The sequence below is a fragment of the Haplochromis burtoni genome, unplaced genomic scaffold (assembly GCF_018398535.1).
Source record: "Haplochromis burtoni strain Fernald_Lab_line unplaced genomic scaffold, NCSU_Asbu1 Contig_1181, whole genome shotgun sequence".
Classification (NCBI taxonomy): domain Eukaryota; kingdom Metazoa; phylum Chordata; class Actinopteri; order Cichliformes; family Cichlidae; genus Haplochromis; species Haplochromis burtoni.
In genome coordinates this window covers 1-15,835 of record NW_024583542.1, presented here as the reverse complement: position 1 = coordinate 15,835, position 15,835 = coordinate 1, and the positions used below count along the sequence as shown (strand labels likewise).

Here is a 15,835-nt window from a genome sequence, read left to right as displayed (position 1 = left end):
TGTGTGTTGAAGAAGTCTGATTTAATAGTGTATTGAAAAATAAGTTAACTTAAATAACTTTAAATACAACATAATGGGGAAAAACAACAGATTATAAACATTCTTTGCCAGCAAGGGGTGAAATTGCAGTGCTCATGTAAGATAAATTTACACACACACACACACACACACACACATATATATACATATACACACACACACATATATATACATATATATATGTAGCATTCCTTTACATCTAGTGATTTGAAATGAGGTTTACCACCCAAACGTTCTGCCAGCTAAAAAAGTCTAGAAAATTTATGTTTATAAAGGTTTATATTTCATACACATAGCCTGTGTGTGTGTGTGGCAGTAAAAAGAAGTACACTGTAAAAAAAACAAAGAGCACACAGTGGTGACGTTGTGGATGGAATGGTTACAAAAGAAAACTGATCAGTAAAGCAAAGTTTTATGACCTCTGACCCTGAGATCAATGCCAACACTTGGAATGAACCTGCCATTCAATTTACAGATTTTGGCTTTGAAAATAGAAACACTGGACCCACCAATCTGGACCCACAAAGTGTTGTGTTACATATATGCGATGCAACAGATCGAATGGCAAACAACTCAATTTTTTGGTGTTTTACTATGTGGTCTTGGGTGGTTTAGAAACAAGAGGAGCTGACTCAGTCCATCAGATCTGCCAAGATAAAGAGGACAACGAGGAATGATGAAGGGAAGAGAGCTTAAGTTTAATAATAAACCCCCCCAAAGCTAAATAATAAAAATACTCTACATTGCTAACCTGAGCTACACTGGAGAATAAAAATGAAAGTTTTACTCAAATACTGGCAGTCAGGTTAAGAGGACCAACTAGCAGAAAATGTATAGAAGCTGGAGATCCAGACATAGATAAACTTAATAGCTGAACATTTAGTAAGACATCTTTCTTGGTAGGTCAAGTAGAGAGCTGGAAATGTCTCAGATCTGTTGAACAAATATTTTGGTCGCTCTATGCTAGTCTGCACTGCAAACATACATGAGTCTGATACCTCATATCTTGCTGTTGGAAAGCAAGCAGGACTCTGACAAAGCCGAGTACTAAAAAATAAAGAGTATTTGGAGGTAAACACGTCAAGTCATAATCCACTTAAAACAGTAAAAAAAAACCAAACAAACAAAAAAAAAAAAGAACTGACTGTCTTTTGTCAATCGGTACAATACACCTGCAGATCATTCTACTAAGGTGAATACTTAAGTGCTGAGCTGGTTTTATCAAAACTTTGCTTCCTTTACTTTCAGCTCTTTCCCAGATCCAGACAAACTAATTAAGGTAACTATAGATTACTATCTGAACTAGCTTGATAATAACATTAAAATAATTTCTTAACCTCAGAAAATAACAAAAACAAAAAAACAAACAAATTGCTGCATAACTGTCATTTCCATCTTTTTCAGAAAAGGTTCAACTGAAGTAAGACTATAAAAATCACTTAATAATGAAGAGAACTGGTTGGAGCCCTGACCTGAAATCATGTTTGTTCATGTCACAGGGTTATTTTATTGTATACACCCTACATAATGTGGATTGAAAGTTTTTATGGCTGATATATGTTCAGCAGAGTCACAAGAAACACTAAGAGAGTTTCTACGAGTAACACTGTAAACTTTGGTTGTGACAACTATTTGTATTGCCGCCCAGCGACACAGAAACCTGATGAAGACAAGAGGAAGTACCGCAAAGAGAGAAGTGAGGAGGGTCTGGTGACATGCTCTTCATACATACATTCAGATAAACGGGGATTAATAATGTGCAGTCATTATTTGACAGGTAACCACACCTGGTATAATGGTGTAAGAATGGCCACCCACACTAAGAATCATAACCCTCGTTGAGAATAAAATACATCATACCACTTTGTTCAGAACTACAGCGTGCCCTTAAACCCACAGCCAGCATGGCGAGGAACCATCATCTATATCCAAAAAACCAATCTATTTATACATTTCAAATCATTTTAAAACAGGGCAGAAGGTGGATGTGACAGGAAAAGGGAAGAGAGAGGGGGAGAGGAAAAAAAACCCAACATGACAGGGAAAACATGGTGTGCTGCTAATTTTTCTTCTTGATGTTGTTGTTGGAGGTGAGCCGGGGCCGTGGTGTTGGGATAAAGCTTCCAAACAGGACTCGACTTCGGGCCACCTCAAAGACTTTGGAGAAGATCTGGAGGAAAAGGAGAAGGAAGAGGTCACATCAGACTTGAAGTTCTCTATGCATTGGGTAACACAATCTCCACTTTGACCAACTCTGCTCCAGCTCAAAATCCCATCCTCAACGCTGCAGTATTATTCATCTTTTATCCCATTACAGTTTAATATTTATTTACCAATCACATACAGCCAGCTCTGGCTCATTTTACAGCAGCCTTGATGTCAAAATGTGTGCAAATAATCATGTTGCTAGGCAACCTGGTATGCCACAATAGCTGCTTTATACTGTTATATTATATTTTCTATGGTGTGAAAATGATGTCCTGGGTTGTTTTAATTTTTTCTTCTTTCGAACCCTCACCCCCCTCAAAAATCAGTATTTGATGAATAAGCCCATTTCAGTTTCACTCAACACATAACGTAATGAAATCAAAGCTACTAATTAGTACTCCTGTACTGTATCCGCAATCAAAAACTTATGTTAAATTTATTTGGCTACCTGGACTTGTTTGGAGAGGAGGTAAATGCTTTCTCAATATAGCAGGATCACTTGAGGCTGGGTCTAAAGGTGAATATTTTAAAAGTGTTATGGACTGTTAAAATGCTGCACAGCATTAAAGAGCATTTTTAGAACCTGGTACAAAGAAGGTGTTAGCCTCTTGCTCCATAACAGCTGTTTTCCAAGTTATCTTGGAGTAATATAGGTAAAGCTTTATGTTGGGTGTGTAGTAGTTTGACAGGTGTGCCACCAAATGGAGCTATAGTCAGCATCTATCTACAAGGATTTTTATACATTATTAAAAAAGGAATTATATGATACATATTATGGCTCGAGTTTTGGGCAAATCCCCAAGGAAGGCATCACCAAGAAGTGATGACTGTACGTTACAAAGGTTAAAGACTGTTGCAAATATATAATTGGTGGTCAGCGTGACGGATATACTGGTATAAATGCCACGGAATGTCAGGAGAGGAGATCGGAAGAAATTCCAGATGATGAGAGAACTGGAACACTGAGCTCTAGTGAAGCATGCTGTGATTTCTAGCATTGGAGGTAATAAGTAGGGGTGCAACGATATTCGTATCGATATTGAACCGTTCGACACAGTGCTTTCGGTTCGGTACGCATATGTATCGAACAATACAAAATTTGTAATTTATTTTATCAACTTTCCGTCTGACGATGCTGTCTGTGTTGAGCGCTCAGTGAATCTGCGTTCGACTACTCCGCCTAGTAGGCCTAGTAGACCCTGAAGGTAAGCGCGTCATGGACTAAAGTAAAACAGTATGTTGGATGTGCCATGCAATGCTCAATTACATGGGTGGGAACTAGTGTGTTAGCGCAGTTAGCTCGTTAACGTGTTGGCCGTCTAGCCCCATGCACGGGGCGATCGGCGGTAGCTCGTTAACGGAGATTTGCCGTGTTGTGGCGTTAAGGTCATTTCAACGAGATTAACCTGAAAGCACTAGTGGGAACACAACGAATATGACTGCACATTTACGCCGACATCATCCTAGTGCAAAGACAAGTGGAAGCAGAAAAAAAACAAGCAAGCATGCTACTAACTTTAGCCGAGTCATTTAGACAGCTGTTTAATATGCTGCACTAGTGGGAACACAACGAATATGACTGCACATTTACGCCGACATCATCCTAGTAGACAAAGACAAAAACAACAAGCATGCTACAAACTTTACCCGAGTCATTTAGACAGCTGTTAGCACATGATTCTCCTTATGGGGACCTGATATGTTTAATATGCTGCTGAGAATATAGCCCAGAAGAAGCGGATAGTATAGCTTTTATTTTGGAAAGAGCCATTTCTCTGTAATAAACTCTCTTTTCCAAAGATGAGTGATTCCTCAATCAGATACAGGGCTCGCAATATCGCTAGCCCGACGTCCCGGGGCTAGCGATTTTTCCAGTCGGGCTACCAAAATCTATCTCTGCCCTGCCCGTCGGGCTATTGTAGGAAGGAAAAATATATGTCAATGCTTTTGCATTCTTTCGGAAATGTAGCTGGGTAATTATGTCATTGGCATCGGTGAGCCACTGTCAATATGTGACATATTGAAATCGCGTTTGAATTTGCGCTTGTTTTTTTGCTTTCACTTTGCAATCGCGCGAACTGTGTATAGAGAGCGACAGCACTGATCTGTGAGTGATGATAATTTGTGCACCAATTCCTCTGACATCGTCTTATTAATGTTAGCTTACTATGCAAACATGACAAGTGAAATCTCCCGCAGCTTAAACATGTGAGAGGTTGATCGCGCAGAGAATCGCTGAGCTTATGTGAGTGCGTGTGTAAAAGCAGCAGGATATATATTTGACTACGATGACCTGGATGACTGAGAACCTTCACAGACAGATATATATTTTAGTTCTGCTGAGCCAAATAAGACAGGTCAGGGTGAAGAAGTGACAGCCAAAGAAAAGCTTACCACAAAACGGAGAAGTTATGACAAATCAGACTATAAGGCAAAAAGAAAGTGCAGCTTTATGGTTTCATGGACAAAAAATTTCTGTGGCTGCAATATGACGAGCTAAATAACCAGGGCTGCACATAAGTGGTCCGCAGGTGCGCATTCGCTGTCAAAATAAAAAACACGCACAAGGGTTAGGGTTAAATTTAAAAACTGTACTTTTGAGTTAAAATATATATTTATAATTTTAATAAATGACAAATTAAAAAGGCATGAACATTTTTTTGTATCGAAAAAATATCGAACCGTGACACCAAAGTATCGAACCGAACCGAACTGTGAATTTTGTGTATCGTTGCACCCCTAGTAATAAGTTTAGTTTATTTCACTGGATCAACATCGTCCCGTGCCCTTCCCTCCTGCTGCTACTCCTCCCCCTCTCCCTGAATTGTACAGTTTGATGGCTCAGGGAACAAAGAATTTTTAGCCCTGCTGGTTCTGCTGCTGGGGAGGAGCAGCCCGTCACTGATCCGGTTTCTCTGTGGTTTGATGACAGTTAGCAGAGGAAATTTCCAGAGTACTTTTCTCTGCCACTGTTACCAGAGAGTCAGTCTAGCTTCATGCCAACCACAGAGCCAGCCTACCTTCGCCAGCCTGGAGGAATCCTTTTTGGGTGTACCACCCCTCCAGCACGCCACCACGTAAAAGATCAAGCTGGCAACCACTAACTGGTAGAACATCCACAGGAGTTTCCTGCAGATGTTTAAGGAGTGCAGAGACATGCATGACACATCTCTGAGTTGTTAAGTCTAAAGTGTATAGGGTGAAGGGAAGAGGGGCCAGCACTGTGCCCTACGGTGCACCAGTGCTGCTCAGTCCTTCAGCTTGACATACTGTGGTGTCTCAGTGAGGTAGCTGCTTATCCAGGTCACCAGGCAGGGGTCCACTTCAATCCGTTCAAGTTTTTCCTGGAACATAATTGGCTGGATGATATTGAAAGCACTAGAGAAGTCCAGGAAAAGTATCCTGACTGTGCAGCAGCCATGGACACAGCAGGCCCAAAGGCAGGGGGCCTTCCTGGGTCAAAGCCAGTTCTCTCCTCACCTGGTCTGCAGTTATGCAGGGAGAGGACTGTGGGGAGGGGAGGAGGAGAGGTATGTCCTCTGTGTCAGGTGAGGGTGCCAGTGAGGGAGAGAGACTGCGATGAGCAGGGTGTGGAGTGTGCAGCAATGTCATGTGGAGAAAGGAGTTGGGGGAGGGCACTGTAGTGAGGTGGGACAGTTGGTTGTTGGTCATACTGATTGAAGAAGGTTACCAAGAGTTACTTGGCTCCTCCAATGTCTCCTCTATTGTACCACCCCTCGTCTTGTGTCCTATCCTTTATTCTGTAGGCCACCTTCTTCCCGTTGAGGATAGCCTTGACCTCCTGTGTTATTCAGGAGGTGTTGTTAGGATAACAGCGTACTGTCTTGACAGGTGAGACCGCATCCACACAGACAGCCTGCAATCCCTTCACTGTCCTCATCATGTGGATCCAGAAGCATATCCCAGTCAGTGGATTCAAACAGTCTCTCAGGGCACGCTCCACTTTTGGAGACCTATTTCCTGATGCAGTGTGTTGAAGCCGACGGCCTTTTAAATAGGAGGTAGGTGTAACTGTGAGGATTTTCTCCAAGACACATACATCAGTCACGTGGTAGTGCTCTGTCTTTACACTCCCCCGAGTGCAGATGTGAACTCCCTCAGCAGATATCTGTTAGCCTGCGGTCATACTAAGAGTTTTAGATACCTGCATTCTATGAAGGGGGACTACAGAACAACCCAGCATTCCTTTGGCAGCTGTGCAGTAAAATGGTAATGGAGGAGCAGCTAAAGATGGAACTGCAACTATTTTTCAGCAGGACATGAAATGACGGTAATAGACAGGTTCGAGGAATGATGGACAAGGCTAAACAACTATTATTCACTAGAAGTTGATTCCAAGAAGTTGATTCTGTGTATCTGGCCATGAGTACAATTTACAGAGAGTTAAGGAATGACTGCAATCACAGAATTGTAAGGTGGAGAAAGATCACCATCTTTGCCATGGTGCTGATGGCCATTGATCAATGGTTATTGATCAATAGTTATGACAATTTGCATATTAACGATCATTAAAACTGGTCCTGACAGCCCATTGTTTGTCACTGGTGCTAATTTCAGTGATTATACAAATATCGGGGAAACCTGCAGGTAGGTGAGACTGAAGAAGTCACTTGGATGAGTGACAAAACATTTCTCATGCTGAAAATGACATGTCCAGAATAACAGAATGAACCTTTAGAGATTTCTTTTTCTGGATGATTGAGCATGCATCAAGACATTAGTTATTATTGTCACTGGTCAGTACCAGACTTACTAGTTGTTTAATCGAATTGTTAACATTTTAATTGATGCTCAATGCTAGTAAACTGTTATGTCCTAAATGTTATGCCTCCCTACCTCCTTCACATCAAAAACACACAATAGGTGTCAATGGGTGTTTTGACAAAAATGAGAACACAACCAATTCGTAGTGCAGGGGGTCAATTATAGACAGAGAACAGGAAGGGGAGTGTATGAGATGTGGCCAAGCTCCTGAAATTCAAATAATTATCTAAATAAAAAGTTCATTGATAAGTCTTAGTGGTTTTGATTGTGATTAAAAATAAATAAATAAATAAAATCTAACATATCTCCCTAGTCCTGCAACTATTAAAAAAGGAAAGATATACGTGAAGCAAGGGCTCACCTTTCGTGGAGTCCTCTGGAAGCATTAAGGGGCAAATATGAAAGATTAATCAAAAAAGCAAGAACAGAAAAACCAAAAATGTCAGAACTATGGTAGTGAAGCTAATTTGGGGAAGGTGGGTTGGACACCATGTCAATGTTTCTTTGACAGAAAGCACTTACTTGGAAAATGCATAGAAAAAAGCGCTTGTATAAATAGCCGCGAATGGGTGAATGAGGCAAGTTGTATAAAATGCTTTGAGTGCTTAGGAACAGTAGAAAAGCACCATATATGAACCAGTCCATTTACGACGTAAATGTACCAGTTTACCATGTACCAGTGTCAGTCACACCTCTGACTAATGCTTCAACTTGTTTAAAAAAAGCAAACTGTTGCTGCTCCCATTCACAGCCATTTGTTTTTGACTGCGACAAATCTACAGCAAAGCTACAGAAGAATTAATTTTATTCTTTATTGGGGCTGCTACTGAACTATTATTAATATTAATAATTAAAGTTAATAATTAAATAACTATAAATAAATCTACATCCTCAGAACATCTTTTCTGCAGCAGGAAGCATTACATCGAAGTACAAAGAAAAACCTCACTTTTGCATACATTTTTTCTTCAAGGTCCTTTAAAGCCTTACAGAAACAGTCACTTATTTAATAGCACACGTACACACACAAAATATACCTCATCTGGGAGTCAAAGCTGTCAGAACCTTCATTGAAGTTCTACGTATACCTTGCACCTTATTGTGTACTGTTCTTGTGTTCTATGCTTAAATATTGAAAAATAAAATATTCAGTAAATTAACCTCCAAGGACCTGGCATCCACATATGTGGACATCACATTTTGGGATGTCTAGACCAAAATACTTAATTTTTCTCTACAAGGGCCTGATATCCACTTACGAGGACAGTATACTGCCACTGTTCTATCAAAATTCAAAACAAATATCGTCATATGTAGATCTCATTTTTCTTAGAAACAAAAATTAGGTAAAAAAAAATCTGGTAATTCTTTGTTTTTACATTCATCAGGTCCCAATCAGCCCAAATAGCAAAGAAAAATTAAAAATGCATGCCATGAAAGAGTTCGGGTCTTAGGAGGTTAAACTCCTGACAAATAGAGGTACTTGAATTTTAAATAATAAAATTTAGACAGTTGATGATGGCAATTACCTCTCACTTTTGAAAACTTTTGAGTGAAGCATAAAAGGTGGGGAGAAAACATTGATATACCATGACCTAAATGAGAACCTACATAAAAATACTGATATACAGTGATGGGAATAACGGGGTTACAAGTAACAGCATTACTAAGGGCGTCACTTTTTTCAGTAACAAGTTATCTAACTAATAATTCCTATCCGATTGTTCAGTCTGACGTCACTAGCCGTGTCTGGGTCTAAACTCCGCTGCAGGTCCATATATCAAACGATCACTATGGCATTACTGAGAGTTGAAAAACTGTCTAAATTCTTTCATCTTTAATAAAATGATCAGCGTTCTGCTCTACCAGGTGTAACAATTGAGTTTAACATCCAGGCATCCATGAAAACGGAATTTATGACATTTAACGGAGTTAGAAGTTAGCAGGAGTTAGCTCGCTAGCTTCTATCTAAATACAATATAGCATGTCCTGACTGCGGGGTTTTGGAAACAAATTAAAACGTACAGCTCTGCTATCACTTCCAGCATTAATGAAGACAGAAAACTAAACAGCAGTGACGTTTGTAGGGTTACTGAAGTTGGGCTAGCTGGTATATAATGATGTGCTACGTGACCGCTAGCGACACAGCTATATTAGCATAATATAAACAAGCTAACTTTTTTTCCACTCGATAAAAGTTAACGTGAGTGTTGTCGGTGGTCAGGAACAAATGTAATCCCATGGCAGGATGCTGTAAAAGGACCAAACTTCAGCCAGGAGAACAACTGAGATAATGCAGCCACAATACGAGGTTAGTCATTCATATACTGCTGCATGGGCTGGGCTGTAGTTACATCCTAAGGTTTTAAAAGCTGAGCTTAAATAAATGATTAGCGGTAATAAAAGCCGAGGGAGGTCAACAGTGATCACTGACTGTTTTAGGAGCTTTTTGAGATCAAATAGAAGAAAATACATAACATTAAACATGTTAACAACACAAAAGCCATATTAAACGCAGACTACTTTAGACCCGGAAGTAGGATTCGTCGCGTCATCACTGAACAACCGGATTGTTACAACGCCGTTACTGTTACTAAGAAGAAAATACGGTGTGGTTGCGTTACTATTTTTCAACAAGCAGACGGTTGAAGCTGTCTTCAGCTTACCACATCTTATATCAGTTGTACGAAAGTAGCTGTAAGTAATCTGGGCGCTACAGCTTCAAGCAGCTGCGCGCGCTCTCGCAGGTGGCAATCACTTTCTGGCAGACGATGACTTTTTGGCACAACACCTGGAGCTAAGGGGGCAAAACAATCGCATGAGTGCTGCTGTTTGACTGAGGAAGAATAAAGTAGTCGTGGTAAGCCAATCACACGACCACTTCAAGATGACAAAGCAACAAGGTGCCAGTTTTTAAATTGTACTGATAGACCCCGTAAAACCAGAGTCATGATAAACAATATATACGTGGCGTTTTTTCCTCAACAGTTTTGTCACGTTTACTGTCTAAGGACAGCGCAGCGAGCACTCTCTGCTTATGACCAAAAAACAAAAAAAGCAAGAAACAGCCCTTTGGTGTTGGTGGAAAAATGCACCATGACAACCAATCAAAAATGATATGGCAACATGACATTTGGCTGTTTAGGAAGAGGGGGACGTTTTAGGAGTGACGGCGAGAGAGAGAGAGAGGAAGACAGCAGAAAAAGAGAGAGAGCGAGTTTTGAGATGTGAGAGATTTGTGACGTTTAGCGTGTTTGGAGTGTGTAGTTAATGTGTTGTCTTGTGCAGTTAGCGTGTAGCGTTTTGAATATTTTTGCGTTGTGTGTCAGAACAATGAGGCGACTGCGGTCTCCAGGTAGAAAACAGGAGGAGTGATATACTTCCTGCTGTCAGACCTGCAGGTATCAGGCTGTGACGTTCTCCTTTATAGTGGACAGACATTTTTGGAGTGGCACAAATAATTTGTGTGGCATCTTATTGAATGCAGAACAGCTGATTGTTATGTAAATAGTTTGAAATGGTTATTTAAATGGACACAAATAACTTTGTTGTTTGCAAAACTTGCATAGGATTTTGAAATTGACCATTTATATTTGCATTTAAAGTTATGAAAGTTATGAAATATAACCTTCTCTACTTTTTTGTCTGATTTTAGATCAACTGGGTTAATATAGAATGTCAAAATGAAAACATAACTGTAAATTCAGACACGTGAGGTTTTGCTGAAAAGAATGATACCAAACAAGGCAAAGTAAATAGTTTTTAAAGGTAAAATGTGGAGGGAAAATCAAAAGTAGTTAAAAATGGCCAATTATACCCTGGACCCCAGAGGGTTAAACATTTTTTAAAGTAATGCAATAGTTACTTTTCAAGTAATTAATTACTTTTAGAATCTTGTAACTCAGTTACTAACTCAGTTACTTTTTTAAAGAAGTAACTAGTAACTATAATTAATTACTTTTTCAAAGTAACTTGCCCAACACTGCTGATATACTCAATCAATCAGTTAATCAATCATTCACTGACATAAAGATTAGAAGAAATTTGCACCACTTGTAATGCAAAGATTGTCCTCTCACCTGTTCCCAGAGAGTTTCAGCCACCTGGTCAATGAATCCTCCGACCTCGCGAAACTCTCCAGAGTATTTAACATAGGCCCAGATGCAGAGTGCTGTCAGAGCCAATCCCATCACCAGGTTGCACAGCGTGGCCACAGAGCTAATGCCCACAAAGCCGGTGACAACTGACACTATGTACATGACAAACATGACAGCAAAGAGTGTGGCGGGCGTCCGTGCAGCGTAGAAGATGTTCTTTCCATCATTCTGCTTGCTGAAGTTGGCATAGGCCTCATCGAGTTCTGCCTCCAGCTTCTCCTGGTAGCGCCGGCAGAAATCTTCTCCGCCCATCTTCTTGACAGAGCGGAAGCACCGCACGGAAGCCTGCCGTAGCTCCACATGACGGCGCTCTAACTCTGCTGGGGAAATGTATGGTTTGTCTCCACCACAGATCTGAGACCAGGACAGGAAATACAACAAAAAAATTAACTGAATTCATCAAACAAAACCTGGATCTCTGATTAAATGAACAGGAAGTAACAGTGTTTAGACAATGATCAAACTTCTGGCACAAACTCATGTTAACCATATATTTTGTGGTTATATGTGTACTCTTCACAAATCAATCAGAATTGAGAGTCAGGAGTTACATCACTTTAGTCTGACATCCAAGTTCTGAGGTGTCTGGATCTCAAACTCTCCAGATCAGCTTAAATCCATGTCCCTCAAAATGCCATATGTTTACCTGCTCCATGCTTTTGTTGTATATGTCTTTGGATCCTGCTACAGCTGCAAGGTTATTTGCTTCAGCTGTTGCCTAAAAACCAGAGGACAAAACATTGTGCAGAAACAATCTTTATCACACATTAATCAATACAGAAAGTTTTTAATTAAACTGAGATTGAGTGCAGCCTGATCTGAGGCATGTGGTGTTGTTGTTTTCCTTTAAAGCAAATGTATGTACTTGATTGAAGATGTAAAATCTTCATAATAAACAGACGCCATTCACTTCTTAACCTCAGAGACACTTACTCTTCTGATTACAGATCATAATGTAAACTGTCCAGGAGATGGAGCCATCTAACAGTGAAACTGAAGGAGCTGAACCAACCTGGAGCATCGATTTGGGATGAGGGAGTTCCTCTCCCTGATAGATCTTCATGTAGGCCTGCAAATACAGCAGTAGGGTAGGGAACATTTTTAGAAATTTGACAATACAATCAACCAAAACGGATAGCTTTTTCTGTGGCTTTCAACCAAGTCTTACATAGAAAAAATAGTTTCACACATTTTCATCTGAACATCTGACAACCATCTTGACAGAAAGTAATAGCAGTAATGAAGCATTCCCCCATCATCAGATTGCCCATTATCACATTTTCAAGCATCCCACTAGAAATCCCACAAAAGCTCACTTTTTTGATCCTTTTCTTTTTTGGGGAGCTTACTTTGAAATCTTTTGTTATCTGATGACTTACTGACGAGTAAACTCACTTTGAAATAGTGCAGCAGATCTCTGCAGGTAATTTTGACTCCTCCAATCTCTTTTTCCACTAGATTTTCTGGAGCAAGCAGTGCTGGAACGAGGTTCAGCAGCTCCTTCTGGAAGTCCCCATCAATATCTGAGTGACACACCAAAAACATATTTACCCCCCACCCCAAAAAAAGTGTATAATAGCTTCTCCTGGTGGAGAAGCACTGAGTTGTGTGCATTCCATGTTTATCCCTGAGGGGTCAATTAGATCCCTCCTGCAAATAAATAATTTCCTGAGCAAGCCAAGTTGTTCCTTTATATCCATATTTTCGCATTTTAAGTAAGACTTGACCAAATATAGGTTTTTAGGTGTTATATTAATTAGATCGTCACAGTCTGTAAATTGAAATTCACATTAGAATAAACAAACAAAGGGTACAACAAATGACACATAATAGCTAACACATCTAAAAAAAATTAACATTACAGAAAAACATGGTGAAAAGTTATAAACTATTTTTGGGTTGTAATATTTGGTTGCACTGACACAAAGATGGCATATAAACATGCGCTCCCTGCCAAACAGATTGAAGAGCTGATCATCGACATTTTAAATATTGATCTCACAGCTGGCTACAAAAACGTATACAAAACACTTTGAATAATTATTCTAAAAAGCAGAACAGTCAAAGCTCATAATTATATTCATATCTGCCCCTGATTACCGGAAGTAAAACTGCTCTATCTACTAGAAGATGATGTTTCACCCCTCTAGTGTCCCTACCAATATATATTAAATGGTAAATGGCATGTATTTGTATAGCGCTTTACACTACATTCAGTCATCCACCCAGTCACACAGAGGTGATGGCAGCTACATTGTAGCCACAGCTGCACTGACAGAGGCGAGGCTGCCGGACACTGGCGCCACCGGGCCAATATATTATATTATTACATACAAAAACAGAAACAAACTGTCTGTCCTTTAAGCTCAGGTCGGGCCTAGGAGCCCGAGGATCCTATGCACTATCCTAACTATCCTAGGACTGCGCTCTTCTGGACACAGAAACCTGATATAATTCCTGGAATGTGCTAGAGCCGCTCCCCAAATTTCGGGGTCACTGCTCTGAGTGTTTCGATTACCTTCACCTTCAGTGTCTTCTATAGGTCTTCTGTCAGCCTGTTTCCTTTCTCGAGCTTCTTCTGTTCATTCTTCCTGACGTTGATTTTGCTACATCTATCACACAGCATTCTTTCTCTGTTTTTTTCACTACTACTCTATGCATGCATAGTTACATATTATAACATGTAACATAACATTACATTACATATTCCTCCACTCGCATAAATTCAACAAACTGCACACATAGAACTCAGCAGCCATGGATAAAAAAGGAAGAGTTTCTACTTTCCAATACATCCTGCATGTTTGTGCCCTTGCAAGTACCTCTGCTCTGAGAGATTTTCAGGATTAAAGCATTAAAATACTGACACCTATGACACTTTTCACTACTTCCACTGCTACACTACAAACAATAACTGCTGATAGTTAATTTGGCAAAAGTCATTTTCAAAATCGTAAATGGTACATAGACAGTGGTTTAAAACAGTTCTTGTGTTGCTTCCACAGTGTAACTTAACACAATAACCTTAACTGTCCAAAGTGAACAATCACATTAGGACCCCTTTTCTTTTGAGCTTCCATACAGTCAAAACTCAGGTGATTTGAGCGAGCTTGATTTGGTTTCAAGAACAAAGAGTTACCATCAAGAGCATAATGGAGCAGCCCTCATAAACTAGCCACTTGTGTGAGATGCCGTCTTTGTGCACAAGTTCTGTGCACGAAAATATACTTGCACAAGTGATCATCAATACCTGCACAGATGGACAGATTTACTTGTGATTATGCTATTTCTCGCAGGGCTTTTGATGTAAATATCAATCTATAGCGCAGAACATTCAGAGGCTACAGCACAGCTGGAATAATAAGGTGGCCACGCTATTGATGTCAAAACACAAAAACTCCTCACAATACTCAGGTCTCCACCCAAAGCTAAGCATCCTGAGGGTCGATGAGCAATAAAAAAAGGGAGGGCAAGGATTAGTTAGTGCCAGAGCAACAATCCAGGAGCATCCATAATCGGGAGAGGGCCCAGCTTGAGGAACAGAGAAATACCACCCTCCAAGGGGTGAGGAAGAGAACATACACACGAAAAGAAGATGAACTGACCTTTGCTATTACAAGTTCTGTTATACCTGTGAGCCGCCCATCGAAATGAGGATTGGTGGCCACCTTGAGGCCAGGGTGAGGCAACAAGAAACAGCTGATTTTGGAGAAGCAGGAGTGGATGTGTCTGCGGACATTCTGGAGCTCCTCGTGTTGGTTCTGTTTCACCTGAACACAAGCCAGGCACTTCAGTTAATATCTGATTTACTGCACTTAAAACAAATTAAAACAATGTGAAATGTAAAAAACCATGGAGATGTTCGACAGAAGATTGCCTCTATATATAGTAGGTAGGCAGTTTCCACCTGCTTTACATCCACTGCCACGTGACTTTGTTGATCTATTAAGTCAGGCTGTTAGGGTTTAATTATTCAACTCACCTGCAATCGTTTATCCAAGAAGCCCCGCCCTCCCTCCAGGCCGTATGGATGTTCATATGGGTAACTCCAATCTCTGATTAGGAACATCAGTCTCTTAAAAAACAACATTTAAATTATTATTCAGCATGGACATCAATGTGTGACTTTCAGGTGAAGAACATCTAGAAATGGATAAGAGTGTGCAACAGTTAAAACCCAAGCAGTATGTGCTGGTATGAAGAAAAAGATTGTTAGAAGCTTTGACCAGGAACAGACATGAAGACAAAATGTTTTCCTTTCATGACTTTACAAGTACTGATACAACAAGACAAAGCTTGTTTTAAAATTAAAAGAAACCTCCCTTATATATTTTAAGGACAATGACCATAGTATGGCAGACCTGAAAGGGTTTCTCATAGACTTCCTCCATGGCCAGTCGTCCATATTCAGTGAAGAGCTGAGGAGACAAAACAAGCAAAAAAAGCCTAGAAAACAGAAGCAGCTATAAAATATCAAGAAGTACAAGAACAATTGTTTGCATATCTGATTGTTCGATAAGCAATGCTTAATGCTATTTGTCAGGGTCTGTTTTACAGTTTTTCTCGATTGGTTTGGCTCATTTCTTGAAACCGAGATGACATTCTCAAAATAACATGGACAAATCTCCAAACCACCTTGCAATTGT

General features: G+C 40.1%; 1 protein-coding gene across 2 annotated transcripts; it reads right to left on the bottom strand.

Moving 5' to 3' along the window:
* LOC102297305 (atlastin-2) lies at positions 1-15,607 on the bottom strand (the record flags this gene model as incomplete). Of its 2 annotated transcripts, XM_005951878.3 has the most annotated exon segments (9): positions 1-2,209; positions 7,394-7,408; positions 11,112-11,543; positions 11,836-11,907; positions 12,202-12,258; positions 12,585-12,712; positions 14,821-14,959; positions 15,172-15,264; positions 15,551-15,607. In XM_005951878.3, coding segments are annotated over 9 exon segments (1,104 nt in total), but the record flags the coding sequence as incomplete, so codon positions are not given.
* Positions 15,608-15,835: the final 228 nt, after the last annotated feature.